The sequence below is a fragment of the Cinclus cinclus genome, chromosome Z (genome assembly GCF_963662255.1).
Source record: "Cinclus cinclus chromosome Z, bCinCin1.1, whole genome shotgun sequence".
Lineage (NCBI taxonomy): Eukaryota > Metazoa > Chordata > Aves > Passeriformes > Cinclidae > Cinclus > Cinclus cinclus.
Window position 1 is genome coordinate 39,647,828 of NC_085084.1, and position 20,789 is coordinate 39,668,616.

General features: G+C 46.0%; 1 protein-coding gene across 1 annotated transcript in view; it reads right to left on the bottom strand.

The window, feature by feature from the left end:
• Positions 1-20,165, bottom strand: part of TRABD2A (TraB domain containing 2A) — a 78,768-nt gene extending 58,603 nt beyond the window's left edge. Inside the window, exons 1-2 of the mRNA XM_062513341.1 lie at positions 19,210-20,165; positions 10,817-11,377 (exon numbers count right to left, since the gene is read on the bottom strand). Coding sequence (XP_062369325.1) covers positions 10,817-11,377; positions 19,210-19,326 — 678 coding nt within the window. The 5' untranslated portion in view covers positions 19,327-20,165. The remainder of the gene's footprint in view (positions 1-10,816; positions 11,378-19,209) is intronic.
• Positions 20,166-20,789: the final 624 nt, after the last annotated feature.

Here is a 20,789-nt window from a genome sequence, read left to right on the forward strand (position 1 = left end):
TTAGGTGTGTGCAGGAGCCAGGACCCAAAGGTCTGCAGCTGGAGAAGCAGGAAAATGTTTAGGATAATGTCTAGATGAAATTTTCTCAATGGTTAAAATCTTTAGGCAGTTAATCCAGTATCCCAAACAAAGATAAAGCTTTTACCTAACGCAACTGAAAATTTGGCCTATACTGAATCAGGGGAACTGTAGTGTCAGTACTAGAGTCCTCAACAACTTTGTGCTAGGATATCTCCAGCAGTGCACCAGAGCAGGACTGTGAGTTCTCCTGCTAGTGTAGAGCATCTGGGGTTATTTATACAATATCCTCTCATGAGAAACACAAACACCTCCCCTGATCTTGGAGGAAGCTCTTCAAAATGCCAAAAGATGATGGAAGACCAAAGCCAAGGAACTGTATGAAGCCATCCTGTGCTAACTTCTTTCAAGCAGAAGAAAGGCTTGCACAGGCTGCCCACTCAGCCAGGTGAAGCACACCAGGAAACTCCTGTATGTGGCGACAGTAGGATGGCTCATCCTCTGTGACATCCCCAATGAGCCATCTGAAAGGCAGAGGGGCTAACTCTATTTGGGGTGCTCTCAAGAGAGCAACAAGGTGCAATATTCTTCTCACAAACCATGTCTCAGTGGGGTCTCTCTCTATAGCTATTACAAGTGGCCAGTGTGACCATGCCTCTCCACCAGACATACTCAGCAAAGGCAGCCAGAATCTCAGCTTTTACCTTGGAGAGAATGGGATAATGCTTATTGTCTGCAGCAACTAGCACCTGGAAGCACTGATTTATTTGCAGCAAATTCAACCAGACTTGATGTTCAGTTGCAAACCCAGTTAAGTTGAGGTTTGACAGTCTGATGGTCCTAAAATACGTATACATATTTTTCTCACATGGTGATGATGTGAGGTGATGGGGAATATGGAGGGAGTGGGATGCTCTGATATTCCATACAGAAATGAAGTGTATGAGTGAGTGTGCTGGCTTTACCCTGGGGGGGAGGGCGCACTAGCAAGTTTTTCCCCATGAGAACTTCCTCTGTGGATTGATGGGACCAACTGGAGGCTGGTTTAGTTGTTGACAGCCTGAAAAAACAATTGGAAAAGTCGGTTCGCTCCGTGAATCACATTTGAAGCAAATAAAGCCCGGGAAAGCTCCTCTTGCATTTCCATCCTCTCACAAGGTAACACTGACCTGGCTCGTGTCCCTCTCATGTGGCCCGGGCCAGGCAGGGCTGGGCTCAGGAGGCTGCTGGGCCCCTTTCCAACCAGGAGCCCCGACAGCCAAAAAGAAGCGAAGCCCATTGCTGGGATCCTCGCCTTTTCCCGGTGCGGCCGTGGCTCGGCGGGGCCCTGCCCTGCCCCGGCTCGGAGCAGCCCTGGGGTGGCCGAGCCCGCCCGGCCGCCCTCACGGCCTGGGGGGCGGCAGCTGGGCCCCGTTTGGGAGAGCCCCCCACGGCTTTGTGTGCTGGGCAGGGCAGAGGGAGAACCCCCGGCCTGCAGCTGGAGCCGGGTGCAGTGAGAGCCGGAAGAAAGCCATGGAGCCAGAGCCTTGGCACCCATTTCTCCTCTGGCTGGACTTTGCAGTTTTCGTCCTGCCCCTCCAGCGTGGCCTGGGTGGCCTGAGCTCCTGACACAGCTGCCGCATGGCCGGGCCCATCTCCTGCAACTTCTGTGGGAGATTTTAAGTTTTTTTCCAATGCTCAGATAAGACTTACCGCCTTTCATCTTCCCGTGGGTGAGAGGAAGAAGAACAGAAAAGAAACACCAAAGTCAATGAAGTCAAAGCTAAGTTTCTAAATGGAAGGAGAATGAAGAGACTCCATGAAGGTGGGCTGAAATATCTTTTTTGTAAGTTATAGGGGTGGACTGTACTTCACGAAAAAATTCCTTTAAACCATGAAAAATAAAAATACATTGGGGGGTGAAGTGTAAAGTGTTTGGAAAATCCTTTTAGAAAATGCCCTGAGGAAAAGAGGGGGATCTCTGTTCCTGGGAATAATATATAAACAGAGAGAGAAGTGAGCTAAAGAGAACTTTTGCCTTGGAGTAGCTCATCCTTACAAGTAATACCCCATGACTTTTTAACATGGCCCGCAACTCAGTTGTGAACAGACTGTGAAGTGGGAGGAATTTCATGACAGCAGATCCCGGGCAGCTGTGAATCCTGAGCAAGTGGAGTCAAAAGAGAACTGGCAATTTCCTCTCTTAGTAAACGATCCTTATAGCTAAAGAAAAAGAAACTCCTCTCCCTGAAGGGAACTGAAAAAAATATTCAAGTAAGGAATTGACTGAAGGGCCTCTGTATGTTGTTAAGCTGTGACAAAGGGGAAAGAGGAAGTGGTCTGAGAATCTATTCTGAATTTATTATTATTTTTCTTTGTGTTAATAAATTTTTTTTTCTTTGTCCCATGTTAAATTTTTGAACCTGCTTTGCTTTTACTCCTAATTCTATTTCACAACAAAAGGTAAATATATTTAAAACTGGCAAACCCAAACTATAACATTTTTGGTGCATTGGCCAGGAAACAAACAAACTAGGCCAGGAAACGAACAAACTAGGCCAGGACAGTCAGTAAAATGCAAATCAACTGCTAACACTGTGTTGCTAATGAATGCACTCAAAAAGCAAAACAGGTGACACAAAAGTATATAAAATCTGCCATTAAAAAAAAATCATTTGCTAGAATAGTCTTGTAATGCATTTACCAGATTTGACTTCACAGAAGTCAATTGAGTATACCTATTTTTGTCAAAGATTAGTCTGATTTCTGGCTGAAGCTAGCAATCCTGCTAATCTTGTTAAGAACAAAGAGATTGAGAAATGCATGATGCCAGCTACGTAAATCTTCCCTCAAACAGTAATAGGACAGTTAATTGCAGACTAAACACTGTTGCATATTTGGTCTTAATTGACAGGACTGTTCTCAAGATCCAGGGGTAAACCTTCCTAAACCTCTCCCTGGCTTCAGACTCCATCGCTAACTGTTCCCCATGTATCCATCTGTTCACATGTGACCTCTGCATGCTCAACAGAGCTAAGTTTTGTGAAAAGGGAGAACATGCGGGTGCCTGAATACTCTCCAGCAGGGACCCTGGAGGTCAAGGTTACATCAGCTGACCCATTCCATATCAACTTCCAAGCCCATCTCAGCTACATTTTGGGAACAAGCTGTCCACACACGCCCGGTGGAGCAGAAGCCCACAACCTACAGAAGAGCTCATCCACTCACACCTGCCCTCAATTCAAGCTGTCAGGGACTGAAAAATACCTTGAGCCATAGATGGCATTTGACATATGTATGACAATCCCTGGTGTGAGGATCCTTCATCCATTTAATCCCTTTGAAACTGTTCACACACCTTGGTGTCTGAGCATCTTTCATCCAGGCATGCTGGAAATGGATGATTTCTGGTATGGACATGCATATAGCTGCTAAACCTGCTGGATTATAGGAATTTTATTAAGGAAGACAATCTTTTTAGTATCATCAACAAAAAATGAAGAAGTGTTCCTACTCTTTTCTTTTTGCCTTAGGTCAGAAAAATAAACAGTTATCTTAAAACTATTTTCAGCCTCATCCTACTTGCAATCAATCTTTCAAATTATCTAATGAAAGCCTTCATTAAGATTATTGCAAATAATTATAGGATATAGACATTTTAAGTCAACAAGTATAATGGAAACCATACCCTTTCCAAAAACCTTTATGGTGCTTTGCAACTTTTCTATGGTAAAACAACAGCATCAATTAATAGTTTTATCAAGAGAGTGTATAGCAGTAGGAATTTAGAGAAATACAAAACAACACTTCACATGCTGAAGATATGGGGAACAGAAACAGTACTTAGAAGACCTCAAAAAGTAAATACAGATCAGAAAGAACATGTAAGTTGGTTTGCGAGTTCATCTTGACCAGAGAGCAGATGGGGACTGGACCAACAACAGTAACACTTTTTCTTCCCTGGGAAGCAGTGTGAATAAAAAGGACTTTGACAGCTCCAAGTATGAGTGCTTAGAAAACCACTGTGTCTGAAAGAACCACAGCCAAACACAGATGCACAAATAAGGAAAGATGAGGACAGTGACAATATCACTGCAGCAAGCACACACACAGCTGCCATGCCACAAGAGAGATGCTGCTAGGCCTGGGAAGAGCTGAGTCAACAGTTAACACATAGAAAATGTGCACTTCTGGGACAGGCTCAACAAATAGAACATTAAAGGACAAACTGGTTACAGCTGTAATGCTCACACAAGTACAGCAGAGGCTCATCAGTGGAATACAAACCGTCACAAATTCAAACAGATGAAAACTAAAGCTGGGCCTTATTTTTCATCTGGATTTGTTGATGAAAACTAAAAATGAGTTTTCACAACCACAGCCATGAGTCAGAAACACTGTCATTTGGGATGCAGGAGCCAACATGGATCCCCATGGATCTTGCAATCCAGTCTGGGCCAGAAGTACCCTTTCACCAGTAAGGGACAGGAGGGTGACAGGAGTGCAGTTCAGTTTTTAGGTGGAAGGAAGCTGTCTTCTGCAACTTCTGCAGGCATATGCCTTTTAGGTGTCCAAACTGGTTGCAAACAAGGGAAAAGCTGGCAGCTACTAGGAGCTAGTCCCATGCTTTGGGTTGTGAGCTCTTGGGATCAGGTATCTGACACAGCATCAGACCATCATGATCCATCACTCTAATTCTGTCAGAATTTGAGAATGTGCACAACAAAGCTTTGCACAGAGGCACCCAACTCCTGAACAGCTGATTAAACCAAGGCCATATCTCTGCCCTGTTCCACACTTCCCACTTTTGGCTGAGCTGTTCCAAAAAGTGCTTGGCTCAGAGCTTCTGTGTGCTACTTTGAGTGGCCACTGATGCCTGGCACCCCTCAGCCTGCTGACAGGGCTATGCTCCTCTGCAGCAACAGTGCCCTCACCCAAAGCTCAAGGATGTCAAGTGATGCTCAGTGCACCTGCCAACCAGCCCACCAGTTTAGCACTACTTGTCAGAGGAGAGCAGGATAAGCCAGTCTAGTGCACTTGCCAGAAGTCAGCAGGATAAGCCAGTTACAAGAGCTTCCAGAACAGTTCACACATTTCACTGCCAAGCCCTTGCTCACTGAGCGAAAAGCAAAGTGCACTGGGGCATGCTCACACTGGCAGCCAAACACTCGCAAGGAACCTCCTTAGGAGCATCACGGAGAGAAGAAGCCACCTTTGCCACCTGACATCTTCTGGTTTTGCTATGTAGTATGATGAGCTAAGGGTATTTTTAATGGGAAAATCCAGTTAGCTGATAGGCATATAGAGTGCACAAGGGATTTCAAAGCCCTACCAGACAGTCCAGGCTGTTTGAAACAAACTCCCCACCCTTCTGAGTGCAGAAGCAGCATATCACCACTGAATGCCACTTTCAGTTAGGGAAGAACCCTGAAATCCCCAGAGAGTTAAAAAGATCTTAATTAAACTGTAATTATTTCAATACACAAGCAAAGCCTTAGTTATATTGGTTCCCACCAGCCAGCCCATTCCCCATCCCTGATGTCTAGACATGGAGTCTGCAGATTTGTTTACACAAACTGGAAACAAAAACAATTCTAGGTCACAGACTCCATCAGCCAAAGATGCAAATAAGATCAATTCAGTTGTCCCAGCTCCAGTTCATGTGCACTGCAAAACCCTGATGTTCCCATCACTTGAGGAAAGAAGGCTGGTCCTAACAAATAAATCTCGAAGTTACACCCATGAGGCAGCAGATGCAATCAGGTTACTGCAAGTGTTTTATCCAACTTGTTTAGCAACAAAATCCTCTGTTCCTCTGTCAGCTGCTTCATCAAGCAACTGCTCTTTGCCTTGCTCTGCTCCATATTTAGACCTGAACTAAAGAATCTAATCTCCTCTTTGCAGATTTTGTACTATGTGCTCTTCCTTGCTTTTTCTTTCTTTGAGATTCTCCATTACTGTCATTATCAAAGATGAGCCTGAACCAAGATCTTGTGAATGGAAACACTGCCAGTCTGGCCTCATCACATGAGAAATTAAAGACAACAATTATAACTGACAAACCAAGTACAGCAAATCCCCCCTCACTTGAAATGAGAATACTAGCACAAATCTCACCAATTTCATATTGTATCTATTGCTCCTAAATTCAAGGCATCACTTCTAACTCCCTGAAAACAGGAAAAAAACCAAGCCAACCAACAAATCATGTAACACTTGTTACAAAGCAATGGTGTCTTTGCTTCCTATTTTCCCCACAAATATAGGCTTTTCCTAAATAATAACTTTATACAAGGGGTTATCAAGGATGGCTCTTTCACTCAAGTGGGTACACAGATTAAGCAGCAAAAATGATGTTGCTATTATGTCAGAAGGGCTGTATCTGCTAAGCAGCAGTCTACAGCTCACATGGTCGTGTTAGTGAACCAGAACCTGGAAGTACTGGTAAAAGCAAGAATCTCTCAGCACTTTGTTGCTTTCAAAGGCTTTTCTCTCTCTTTCATTTTTTTTTTGTTTCTACTAAAAAATGTCCTAATACAGAATTATCAATGTAGAAAATTTTGCTTCAGTTCCTATCTGCAATAAACTATATGAGGGACTGACTGAAAGATGGAAATGACAAGACTTTCAAGTGCTCAGTCTGGGATTTGGAGCCAGGATTTCATGAGAAGTCAGCCCTTAGTGGCTCCCGGCTTGCTACTGCATCCCTAGCAGCTCTGAAGACTATGTCTGAATATAAAGCCATGTATTCAGATGCTCAGGTAGGAAGAATGCTGTGACAAGGTATGGCCACAAGAAAGTCATGTGGGGAAACAATTCTCAAATCAAGGACAGGCAATAGAATCTTCTACCAAGTGTCCCAGTACTGGAGAAACCAAACTGCCAGGGTTGTGGCTAGGAAGTAATGATGGCTGGACAGTGTTTACACACTTAACCATAGCTCCACAGAAAGGGTTGGTGTAAGTGTAAACTTCTTATGTTCAGGCTTAGACCACTTTGTGAGGAATACAGCCTGGACACCACCTTAGTGTACCAAAGCAAGTACCTGGCACAGTACAAGGGCTGACACTTGCTCGTCTTCTGAGCCAGTACTAAACTGATGTTCATGACACTATTGAAGCCAACAGCAAAGCTGTTTTGGGCTAATGCCCCCAATACAGCAAATATGTTAGCACAGGCATAACTGGAAAGGACCAGTTGGGAGGGACCAACTCCGTGCTGGAAGTCAGCAGTGGCAGATTGTACATAGCTACAAACCCAGGCACAGACAGGAATGAGACCTATGCAAGGTATTGCAATAAGAGAGGCACTACCAGCAAGAAGGTGGAGTGAGAGAGCAAGTCAGTAAGACAAACTAGGATGAAAGATGCATGAAAGGAAAAATAAATTCCATCGCCCTGGCATGGAGACAAACTGATCCTTCCATACTCCTGAAGTTTCACAGAATTCAGAACAAGAGAGAGGGATAGAGAAAGCATTAAAGTATTTCACAGATCGTGTACACATCATTGTGTACAGAGCAGAAATGACACTTTTATGATTTGGCAGTGTGGGCAGCCAGCCCAAGCTGAGCAAGAACAGAGAGATTTGGCAGGTAAAATAAGAGTCATAAACCAAAAGTCTTCGGTACAACAGGCCAAAGAAATAGAGCCCCTTGACAGGCAATGTTGGCTCTTGTATGCGTTGTGTTTTTTGTTTTTTGGTATTTTTTTTGTACTGATCTCTGCACAAGGAGAAGGAAGTTGCTCATTTGAGTTTGCCTATACTTTGCAGTTACTAAGCACTGTGCCCAGGGAGACAACAATAAACTGTTGACCTTCACCTGCAATAACATACACCAACAAGGCCCTGTTCAATAGAATGGATCAAAACAGGGATCTAGCTGGTAACAATGTGTGGTGTGGAAGTGGGTTGGGAGTCTGCCTTACCAGCCAGAATAATTTTGGATATGAAAGAAAGAGCAAATCCCATACATGAAAACATTCCATGAAAACACTGAACTTGCTTCTCTGCTAAATAAATAATTTCTCTGTAATTTTGTTATGAGAAAGAAAGCATCTCCTTAGATAATATCCAGAGGGACCTGGACAAGCTTGACAAGTGGGCTTGTGAGAATCTCATTCAGTTTTACAATAAGTGCCAGGTACTGTACCTGTGTGAGGAGCAACCCCCAGCACAGGCTGGGGATGAACAGATGGAGAGCAGCCCTGTGAGAAGGATTTGGGGGTGCTGGTGGGTGAGGCTGGACATGACCCAGCCATGAGCACTCCCAGCCCAGAAAGCCAAACGTGTCCTGGGCTGCATCCAGAGTAGTGTGGGTAGCAGGAGGGGAGAGGATTCTGTCCCTTTACTCTGCTGAGACCACAGCTGGAACCCTGCATCCAGCTCTGGAGTTCCAGCACTATGGATGTGTTGGAGTAGGTCCAGAGGAGGCCACCAAGATGGATTAGAAGAAAGGAGCCCCTCTCCTATAGGAAAAGGCTGAGACAACTGGGATTGCTCAGCCTGGAAAAGAGAAGACTTCAGGGTGACTTCCAGTCTTGGAAGGAAGCATAAAAGAAAGACTCTTGACAAGGGGGAACAGCTTCAGAGTGAACAAGTGTGGGTTTAGCTAAGATATTAGGAAGAAATTCTTTACTGTGAGAGTGCAAGGCACTGGCATAGGTTTCGCAGAAAAGCTGTAGGTGACCCATCCCTGGAAGTGTTCAAGGCCAGTTTGGATGTGGCTCTGAGCAACCTGATCCCAGTGAAAGGTAGGGGGCATGCAACTAAGTAATATTTGAGGTTCCTTCCAAGCCAGGCCATTCCATGATTCTATGATATTTCTTGTACAGTGTTTGACTATTCCTTATGGGTTTTTCCCACTTTCCCCAACAGAAGCTTCTAAGTGACACCTGTGTGTTTGCTTGTTTGAAAAGCAGTCACAGAAGTGGCCCAACACTGTGGGTTTCCAAACAGCAATGCATTAAAGAAAATAACTTTCTAAGAGCCTATTTCAAACTCTTTGTTTGGTTTATATTAAACATGTAATTAACTCTACTGCCTGAACAAATTGACTAGAAAGCTCTGAAATCAAAGACTTACACAACTGCCAACCACGAGAGCTCACAAGCCAGTTCCTGAAACAGCCATGAAATTGGCTTAGAAGCACAAAAATCATCTGCCTCTGCTTTTCCTTTTCCTTGAGCTGCCTGTATTGGAAATCTAGCAGTGGGAAGCAGTGGAAGTGTGACTTTGCAGTGCATTAGCTGCTCCAGACCTGCTCCCTCAAAGGATAGCACACTCCTTCCCCAGGAAGTGAGCAGGCATGGGAGGAGCTGCAGCGTTCCTGATGCAAATGTACACCTCCACTCACCCTGGGGCAACCATGGGGTATCAATTTCCCAAATAGAGGCATGTTTCTCCTGCAGTTTTTGTCTCTCCAGCCTTCTCAGAAAGCTGGGCAATTCTGGATGTTGCAGCTCTGTGTCCCTTGCTCATGCAGCTTCTTGGATCACTTGGCATTTATCCCATCTGCAGAACAGCACAAAACCAGCTGCTCTTTAAAGAAAGCTGTGAAGGCCTAAGAACCTATTCCCAGGTTAGCTGTAACCAAACAGCAACAGCATATGGATTCAGAGCACCATGTTAAGCAAAAGACTGGAGATGCAAATGAGGCTGCCCAGCTTTAAACAATGGAAAAGAGAAGTGTAGAAGCCCTGCCTGCAGTTAGGGACTGCCCAAGTGATGCAGCCTGGGCTGTTGTGCTATTCCCTGCATCATGGCTCCCCACCAACACTGAGGTAGCAGCACTTCAGACACTTGCCCTGAGCTGCTGTCCTGCACTCACCTTCTGCTCTTTCCCTTCCAAACTGTGCATCAGTGATAGGACAGGCTTCAGGATGCAGGGGAGAGGGTCAGGCATCAGCCAAAACTCCTCAGCCCTATGATTAAAGATCCTCCCATCTTGTGTTACTAAGGCATACTACAAAATGCAGGTTTTGATTATTCCTAAGCAAATGCCATTTCCACACCCCAAGCACTGCCCTGCAGAGAAGGTACCCCACATCAGAGAGCAACACTATGCCTGTGATCCCACTAGGCAGAGACAACAACAGACACTGCTGCCTGGTGTATTTTATTCAGAGAGGAGCACCTCATCCAACACACGGACAACACAGAAGTCATCTTGCTGCATGAACAACAGTGCTGTACTCCAACAGGTTTGCAAACACAAAGGCATTTGCACAAGGGCCTGTACTAGTTTGTAAAGCTCCCTGAAGAAAGCTGAGCTGTACTGACTCTCACCTGGTAACAAAGGAAGGGGAAAAAAAACCCCAACAAACAAAAAGGTTTTTTTTCCAGTGTGGATGATGGGACCCTGTATCTGAGGACATCAAAATATTCACTGTGATGCTTTCCAAGTAGCAATTACTTCTCAGCACTACTCACAGCATCCCTGCTTTCCCCAAGTAATCACTTCTTTCTTTTTAACTTGGTATTGCAAAAACAAGTTTGGATGCTGAGCCCCAGCCTGTCCTGAGCTCCTTCAGTGCACCCAAGTCAGAGTCAGAGCACACATCCAAAAGGTCCAGTGTCTCTGAAGGTAGAACCTGCCCAAGGAAGAGAACAGGGGTTTCCCAGGCCAGGCCTGGATAAATTAATCTCTGGCCTGATCTCCTGTGCTAGCAAATTCCTCTGAGGATGAAGGCAAAGGCACAAGCTGCAGGGAGCAGGCACAAGTCTCTGGGTAGAAAGCACCCCACACCCCAGCCCATGCTGCTGCTGCGATAGCCAGCTCAGCAGCTAGCCTGGCACCCTGCACACCACTGCACCTCACCTGGGAGAAGTTCAGCCCATTGAGCGGATGGCACTGCTCTTCCACTTTCTCTACAGCACCCGTTCGCTTCCTCAGCCGCTCCGCTTCCTGGGCTAGGAAAAGATCCAGGACGGGCACGCCTCGTGATTTGATGTCTACCTCTGTCAGGGAGTTCACCATCAGCATCACCCAGACTGGCCTCTTCTGCTCCCAGTTGCCAGCAATGGCATTGAAGAGGTAGTCTGCATACAGCCCTTTGCCCCGCTGGTCTGGGGTCATCCAGGACGGCATCATGAGCTTGACATACTCCAGGTGCCGCTTCAGCCGGCGGTAGATGTCACGGGGCAGCACGTCTTGGAGGTTCTTCCCCTGTGGCAGGAGCTGGCAGCTGGTGAGAGCTGAGATGGTGTATGGATCAGTGAGATCCAGCTCAAAGTATACGATGTGGCTCTGCTGGAAGGCTTTCTTGGAGTTCTCTGGGATGAAATCCCAGACACGTGTGTATGGGACATGGATGGTGCCAAAGAAATAGGATGGGGGATCTCTCTTGATTGTCCACAGGAAGGAGTTCAGCTCATTTTGCTGGGAGAGAGGGAGACACAGCTGAGTAAGTACACGCATTTATGGCAGGCCACTGCAGCAGAGGGCTTAAGGAAAACACTGTGCCAAGCCAGCAGGTCACCTGGCTCAGCAGCTTGCCAGCATGGACTTTTCCTAAAGTTGCTCACAGAAAGTCCTCTTTGACAATTGTTTTTCTGAAGTCCTGAGGTAAAAATTCCATTTTCATTAAATAAAAATGTAAGAATATTGGCTTGGGCTTTCTCCTCCTAAAAAGTAACAATGTGTCTTTCTTCTGAACAGTAACATCACCTGATACATCATCTGGGTATCTACCAAAAGCAGCCGCAGAGCACAGCCCTAGCACACCATGATTCAAGTATAACACTTACCCAACTTCTGCCTTTCATCAAGTCAAAAATTGGCATCACTGTGCTAAAGCAAAGCAGGACAGCAGGTTTTCTATCACTTTCACCTCTCACTTCAGCACAACAATGCACCTTTCATCAAAGAAACTGCTGTGACTCTTATCAGAAGGTGGTGCAGCATCACAGGTGAACTTCCCACTTTGAGTATGCTGGTTTTGGTTGGGGTGGAGTTCATTTTCTTCACAGTGGTTGGTATGGGGCTGAGTTTTGGATTTGTGCTGAAAATGGTGCTGTTAACAGAGTTGTTTTTGTTATTGCTGAGCAGTGCTTGCACAGAGACAAGGCCTTTTCTCTCTGTCATAAGACTGGGAGCATGTATGCTGAGGGTGCACAAGATACTGGGAGGGGATATAGCCAGGAGAGCTGACCTTAACCGACCAAAGCAATATTCCATGCCATATGGCATCATGCTCTGCACAAAAAGCCAGGGAGGGCGAGGGAAGAGGAGAGGGGACATTCAGAATGATGGGGTTTGTCTTCTCAAGTCACTGCTATGCGTGATGAAGCCTGCTTTCCTGGGGATGGCTGAAGACCTGCCTGCCCCAGTAACTGGTGAATGAACTCCTTGTTTTTCTTTGCTCATGTGCATGACTTTTGCTTTAGCTATTAAGTTGTCATTATCTGAACCCAACACTTTTACCCTTGCAATGCTCTCTTGCAACCTCTCTTGCATGGAATGGGAATTTAATGACTGCAGTTCTTGGTTGATACCTGGGGTTATGCCACAACAGCAAGACACTAAGAAAATGAGTAACACAAAACACAGCTGGCAGGCAGACTTGCTGGAGCAGGCAAAAAAGTTTTGCACATGGCAGCCAGACACCCAGTAAAGACTCCTCACAGCCCAGTACTCTTTCTTGAGTAGCAGAGAAGGGCATACAATACCGTGGAAAACAAGTGAAAAAATTTTTCTGCAGGCCAAACTTAGCTTGTTGTTTCAGGGTATACACTTGTAAACACAGAGGAATAATAAAAAAAATATTTAAAGTCAGCTTTTAAAATCTCTCAAAACCCACAGCCACCAGAAGTTAGAATCAGATTTATATAGGTTCTGCTGGAAAATACACCTCACAGCATCACCTGTGATAGTACAGGGTTTTGGTGTTCCCACCGGACAGAAGGACAGACAGGACAATATGGATACTGCTTGAATCTTTCCAACTCACTTTACAGCAGCAGCAGGCACAATCTTCATCACCCACAGTACCCAACTGTGCAGCAGTGCTTACAGAAACAATGGACACAAGCAGTGTCTGTCTGCACAGACAGGAAGAGGTAGCCTTTGCATGCCTAATAAGAGAACAGGCTTCCAGATGTACTCAAACATCTGGTCAGTCTTGAGCCAGCAGATAACTCTAACCTCAGCACTGGGGCTAACTGTGCATGTGTGCTGATCTAAGAAGCCTTCCTGACTGCCAAAAGCAGAACAGGCTGCTTAGAGGAATTTACTGGAAGCGCATTGCCTATAAATTTCTGACACTAAAGACTCAGGGTCAGAAAGGTTAATCTTAAAGACTGCTCTGCAAGGGTTCATCCCAGACAACCTTCTCCAGCAGTTCTGTACATCAAAACCAGACCACAGATCAGGCGGAACTTCAGCAAAATGCTACCACCAGTCCACTTCACCTGCATGGGCTATAAAATATAGAATATCCTGAGCTGAAAAGGACACTGAGGGATCATTGAAGTCCAATTCCTGGAGGTGCATAGGAGAACCCCAAGAAATGCACCGTATGCCCAAGAGCATTCTACAAATCAAATATATTCCAAAGGGCTCTTCAGACTGTTCTGCAGCATATCAAGAGTTTGAAGGATACTTCAGAGGCTGGCAACACCATTCTACAACTCCAAATCCTATAGGACAGTCCTGGAATGCACACCTGAATTACAGAGCACAGAAACTCTCCTTGAGACCATAGAAAGAAGGGAGAACAAATGTGAAGAGCACCAGGGGGTATAAAAGATACAGGGAAACGGGTAAATAAAAATCTAACAGAGACATGGGAAGAATACAGGAGAATTAATATGCAAAGTAAAACAAGAGGGAAAATGAGACAGGAATCTCCCTTGACACTAGTCAGAAGGGGAAAATAAAAGGGCATGCCACTGTGGTGAGAAATGAAATGGAAGTAGTGGTCAGGAAGCAAGGAGGAATGACCGGAAGTGCTGCTTTCTATTCACTGCAGGTATAAAGACAGAGGAGGTACCTGTGACAGGCATGAGGTTAGGAGGTCAATACTCATTCTCTTCACACAAGTCTGATCATGTATGTGGGAGTGCACAAAACAAGCTATGACTGCAAGGAATTGTACAGAACAAGTGGTCACCAGCCAGCTTTTCAGCTCCTCAAAAAATCCAGCAAGAAGTCTCAAGCCCAGAAGACTGGTAACAGACTCTAAAATGATCATTAGCACTGCTCTGGACTACTGCACACAGCCCAGCTAGAAAAGTTTTTGGCATTATACTATTTTTTTTTCTCTGCTCATCCCCACAACTTTCATAATTGGATACTGCCAGCTACCAGTGGTACCTCTGAAGAAATAAAACAGGCCATCAGGCACAGAGTACACAAAGTCTTCCTTTAAAGACCCTGTAGCACAGGCAGAAGGAAAGCAGGCTGCAACAAAGCAAAAGCTGTCCCACAGTTCTCAAGACCCTGACATTACAAAGCAAAGCAGCTGAGCACTCCTGCTGGCACTTGCATGTCAAAAGGAGTAGTCATGAACTTGAGAAATCACCCCAAGAACCACTCAGACCTTCCTTCACAGAAAGCTTGGAGCCAGCATGAGAGGACACAGCAACTTCAGTTTCCCACCACTGATGTGAAACTTCATAGACCCTGCAGAATCCCTGTCTGGGATTTCAGGCACAAGCATTTGTTATCACCAAGTGATGGTACATGGAGAACTCACAAACCTTTAAAAGGTAGCACTACAGCTGCTCCAGACATGCTAGTGCCTCACACTCCTTTGGCATCTCCTTTTCCTTCCAAAGTGGAGTCTGGAATCCCAGCACTGCTCTGCCTCCGTGCCAGACCCCTGCAAACAGCCTTCTGTGCAAGTGGGGAAGGGACAAAGCCCCTGCTGTTTCTGAGCAGGTCTGTCTTATCCTGCTGTATTTCCAGGCACTCCCTGCCCACCTCCTGGAGCTCTCACATGTCTCGGTGCAGCTTCAGAGAGGGAAAAGCAAGGATATAATCTCACCCCAACACCATAAAAGGCAAGCTGTTGAAGAGGGCTCTAGGCAGCTGTGAAATAGGACAGCAGCAGTGCCAAGGCTTGTTCAGCATCACACCATACACCATCACTGCAGCACCTCACTTCCCTGAGAGCATGCAGTAGATAAAAGTGCCACAGCTCAATTTTCCTTTGCAGTAAGATCCTTTACAACAGCTGTTGCAACAAAAAAAAAAAAAAGGTGCTTTAAAACAAACAAATTATAGTCAAAGTGTTGTGCTAGAGGCTTATGGCAGCTGGGCTGTACAACTTGAGGAATTTCAGTTCCAGCAGCATAACAACAAAAAGGTTCATGAACAGATAAAGATGATCATGGATACATATTTCTGTCTCCACTCTACAATTTACAGGTGGCACTCAATGTATTGCTCATCATAGGAAAAACCCTGAGCAAGGGGAAAACACAGCAGTCACACAAGGGAACACAGGTCTCCCAACTTGCTGCTGCACAAAGGTTCAAGGAGTCATCAGATCAAGGTATTTCTGTATGCTCAGCACTATGGTGTGGTGCCTTCTCCTCTGCCTTACCTCCCCAGGTGAAAAAGCTGACACTGTCACAGAGAATGCACTGAGACTTGTGGGATATGCTCCCTGCCACAAGACTTAGAAAGCCTCCTTCTCAGCCAAGGATGCGCAGGGGACAAACTTCACTGTCCACTGAGGTGCAGTGGGGACACATAGGTATAGACAACACTTCCCCAACATGACAGGACAACAGTGTCAGCCACTGCAAAAATTCTGGAAAAGCATGGTGCACCTCAACGGTATTTCCTTGGGAGATGAGATTCCTTCTTCTTTGATTAAAAACGCCAAGCCTCAGATTTTGTTCATTTTGACTAGCACCAACAGCTTGCTTTTTCAGCAGTATTTATAGACCCATTATAGGATACAACCTGTAGTCTTCAAATACACAAATACTACTGCGTTTGTCATATCGTACATCACTTCAAGTGAGGCAGCAGTTGATTCTTCTGAAAGATAAGGCCAAAGAAAATCAGAGAAAGTGTTGGATTTTGTCAGGGAAACTACCTCCAATTGGGCTGAATGACGTACTAAAAAGAATATAATTGGCAAACATCCAGAAAACAATTCAGAAAAACACCAGGAGGAACAAAGAATTAATCTAGTGACAGCACTCCAAATATCTAGAAGAGCATGGGAGTATAAAAAACTAAAGAGAAAAGTAAAGACAGAAGGCTGTGGTGATGCGGGGAATGAAGGATCAGAGGGAAAGGAAAACTGCTGTCTAGAGACTGAAGAACTGGATGGGAATTCCAGACATGGTCAATCTACACTTTGTCTTCTTCCTTCTACAGGAGTTATGCTTCTTTCCATCTTCTATCTCATCTATCCAGGCTGTGCGTTTCAGAGCACAAAGTGTATATACCTCACTGTGCGGGTAGGTGCCCTCTGTAGCTTCATTGTCTCTCAGGATCCCTAATATTCACCACTTGATCTCACAGCCACACCTTCCAAACCTCAACCCAGAACTGCACTGTTTCTCAATCCACAATATTCTCATGCCTTATTTTTCTTGCTTGCTACAGAAGCCAAAGCACATGGCATGCAATATTCACACAGGCAGGCAGCCCTATAGCCCTCCCTCCCTAAATGGCTTTCTTCCTCTCTCTTATCTATCTATCCTGGCATCCTATCTTGTCATGTTCCTTTACACCTAACTGAGGCAAAGATTTTACTCACCATGTTATGTGCCCATATGGTAGTATGCACAAAAATTCTAGCCATATTTTTAATAGTACTTATCTTGAGCTTTTACACGCTGGCATTACTGACACTCTCAAACTCCACTTAAGATTTAAAGCAGAACTCACTTGAAACACTGCACTGGCTAAAGCTACTAAAAGAACACATCCAAAGTGCCAGAAATGAAAAAATAAAGTTTTTAACTAAAAAGCCACAGGTTAAGAACAGAGAGATGACTTGCTCTGCTGAAGGGCATATATGGGGAGAAGTAGCCATATAGATTAATTGGCCCTCTATCAGGAACAACACATCATAAAATACTAACCAACTACAAGCATTCCACAATTAATCCCTGATTTCTGGCTTTGAGTTTTCAGTACACTCCAATGTTACGCAAAAAGAAAACAGTACCAGACCACATTACTTAGTATATGGAATACAACCATAAAGATTCCAGCAAAATTTAAATTAACTGTTTTCAATGTCTTTCTTTTTTCTCTTTTTTTTTTTTTGAGAATGATAAGGCACATTATTGGTTATAGCTTTAACTATAATTTGGAGTCATGATGACACAGCCTTCTAAAATACTGTAGGTTCATTCCTTAAAATAGCAGTTTTTCAGGCAACAACACACATACCTTCTTCATGGCAGAGACTGAGGCAACCTGACAAAAAGAAGAAAGTTAGACCTGTCTAAGAGGTAAGAAAAGGAATCCTGTAAAGAACTAAAGTAAATTAAAAAGGCATCCATGGTGATTCAAGAACAAGACAGTATATTTTTCCTGTTCATGTAAATATTCATAAGGATAGACTCAACAGTTTTGTAAATAAGGCAGATACTGCCCTTCCTAGACAGTGTGGTTATTACCACTATCCTAATGACCCTCGGAAACGGCCTGCCTATTCCAGAACTACAGGTGGTCTCACATTTTAATGACAGAGTAATCAGCAGATAATTACCTGCCATTAACACATTTCACCTCCAGTCTTGCTAGCAACTGGCAGAAGTCCAGTCAATTGTTCCTGAAAAAAACTTCCTTCACGTCCCACACAATCTGTGAAGTTATCCGTTTCCACAAGTATGACTTCTGCTCAGGAGCTGTCCTATTTATCCTTGCTCTCACTAGCTCCATGCAGTAGTTTTGTACCAGCCCAGAGGCTTTTGCACCTCATGCCCCCAAGGAGAAGAGGGGACCCACTCCAAAGGCTTGACCTGACTTTATGGCAGTGTCACAGCTGGCCACCTACATCCAGTTGACAAACTGGTTCCAAGCAAATTGCAAAGACACCATTCCACAAGGCAAGGCTAGTCTCTGTTTAACTCAAGCTCAGGCAGACAACTCCAGTGAAGCACATGTAGCTTGGCATATGGCTGATTCCATAATGTCCTAAATCCTAGGAGAAGATATTCCAGGGAACCAGCATGCTCACAGAGGCAGGAGAGCCCCAAGAACAAGGGCTACATATAGGTACATGAGCAGGTGAGAGAGCAGAGGAAAGTGACAGAGTAGACCTTCAGTTGCAAAACTTTGTCACAACTACCCTGCAGTGAGCCTGCCATGGCTTTGGCACCTCCCCAGTGCAGCACGTCTGCACTTACTTCTAAGGGTTTCCAGTTTCCTTAAGAGCTGTGCTGGTGGAGTTAACCCTGCCTGGGAGGGAAGGTGAAGTGGCAGTCCACATATCCCAGAAGCACGTCTGGTCCAAGTAGATGCCAACAGCCAGCACATTAACATAAAGTTCAAGAAGGCCTTTCCTATGCAATTTTTGGTACTTTTATCTCAGAAGCTTCAACAAGAATGACTTTTTCTGATTTTTCACATAAATGACAGACACTGTCTACACAAGCTTTACACTGGCCATAGCATCATCCCTAGCTTGCAGCACAGATCCTGTTCTATACTAACCACCCACCAGAGCTAAGTCAGCACATGCTGCTCCTGGCTATTGCAGTCAAGCTGCTAAGTTTAGAAGACAAGCAGAACCTAACATAACATGTAGCCGCATTTTCACGCCAAATGACAATTTGCTGGTCCGAACCTGTTCCAGCATGCCCGGCTTTTTGAAGTGGGACTAGGCGGTACCCCTGCGTGGGATGGTGGCACCAAGTCGCTCCCGACCAGTCCGTCTTAGGGCGAGCAACGCAGCTCGTCCTACTCAGCGCAGGCAAAAGATCCTGCTGGGGTTCACCTCGGGGTCCTCCTCCTCCGTCACGCTCTTCCGTCAGCACTCAGGGATGTCAGCACGGTCCCAGCATCCCGCCGCATAGCCCCGGGAAGCCGCGCTGCCGCTGACGACCGCTTTCCGCCCGAGCCCTGCGCACCGCGCCCGCCTGACAGAGGGGAGGAAACCGCGGCCGGGGCGGCCCCACACGCCGCCCCCTCCGATCACCGCACTCAGAGGGAACCAGACCCGAGTAGAACGGACGACAGTGCACCCAGGGCAGGAGGGCACCCCAAGGCAGGACGGCACCACGGGCGGCGCTTACCTTTCTGCGGAGCGGGCAGGCGGCGGCGCGGCCGTGCCGGTCAGTGGCCAGCAGGAGGAGGGAGCCCTGCAGCAGCAGCAGCAGCAGCAGGCGGCACAGCCCGCCGGGGCGCACCATCCCCGCGCTGCGCGAAGCCTGCGGACCGCGTCCCCCTGCGCTTTCTGTTCTGTCCCCCCACCTTTCCCTGCTTCCGCACTTCCCGTTTTACTTGTTCCTTTTTTTTTTTTTTTTTTAACTTCTTCTACGTCTTTTTTTTTTTCTTCCCCTTCCTCCTCCTTGTTAGTTTTTTGTTTTGGCCGTCCGACCCAGTCCCAGAGCTCTCGCAGGAGCGGCCCCGTCCCCCGGCCAAGCCCTCCAGTCGCTGCCCCCTCCTCTTTAAAGGTCCCGTGCGGGGCGGGGGGAGGAAGGGGAGGGCACGGGGTCCGTCGCAGCGGGGGCGGGCGGTGGGGCGGCATCGGGGGGGGGGGTCTCACGGCCGGCGGCCGGGCCGGGCCGGGCCGGGCCGAGCCGAGCCGAGCCGAGCCGAGCCGAGCCGAGCCGAGCCATGCCGGGACCTCTCCTGGCCCCGAGGGCTGGGGCGGCCGCGGCCCCGTCCTGCAGCCCCCGGCGAGCCCGCCGCGCCCGGGCCTGCAGGGAGCGCAGAGCCCCTGCTCTGTCCGCCTGTGTCTCTGCCCCTCGTACTGCTCTCCCTACGCGAATATAAAATGGAATATTGTGATTCTTCACAAGCGTTTTTTTTTTTTTTTTTTTTAATCGGCCGTCTGCTTGAATTATTTTGACTCCTTCGTGTTTCATGGGTGGCCATTCCAAAGGTGCGCGTCCGGTGCGCTTTGCACAAGCGGTGTTCACAGCATCATCGAATATTCTGAATTGGAAAAATCCGCAAGGGTCGCCGAGTCCAACTCCACAGTGAATGAATGTCCTGTGCAGGGATCGAACCTGTGAACTTGGCGTTATTATGCTCTATGCTCCAAGGGTGAGCCTTACATGATCAAAAATATCGCTGAAGAATGTATCGATCTCAAATAGTGAAATTCAGCCGTTCCTGCCGAGGAAGCTAGGGTTCAAATCTGCACAGAAGTACACCTTGCTGTTAAGCACAGTCTTTAAAGTGTTCAGAAAAGCCAAAAATGCACCACGTTTTAACACGGTGCAAATTAAAAGAATGAGCTTTCATAGCTGTCAAAATATTCAATAGTCTCCTCCTGATAATTTTATTATGGCATGTGTAAATAATTCATATATAGTAAAACTGTTCGTACTTTTAAGGTTTAAGCTGGGTAAACCTTTAAAGTTGAAATGCTAGCTATCTGTGGCTCACTAAGGTGTATGGCTTCATTGTATGGAACAATCCTTCCTGCATCATTCTTGCTTGTTTTGATTAAGTGCTTCCCAACAACAAAGCCAAAATCTATTGGAGCCTTAAATAAAAAAACAGAAGTCAAAGGAAAGGTAAAAGGTGTGTGACTCTACAAAGCAGTATCTTTTTGTTTAAGTAGAAGAATAAGGTGTTTCTTTTATGCAGCTCATTCTCTGAGATTAATTTTTCCATCTTTTCTCAGTATGATTATATATAATAA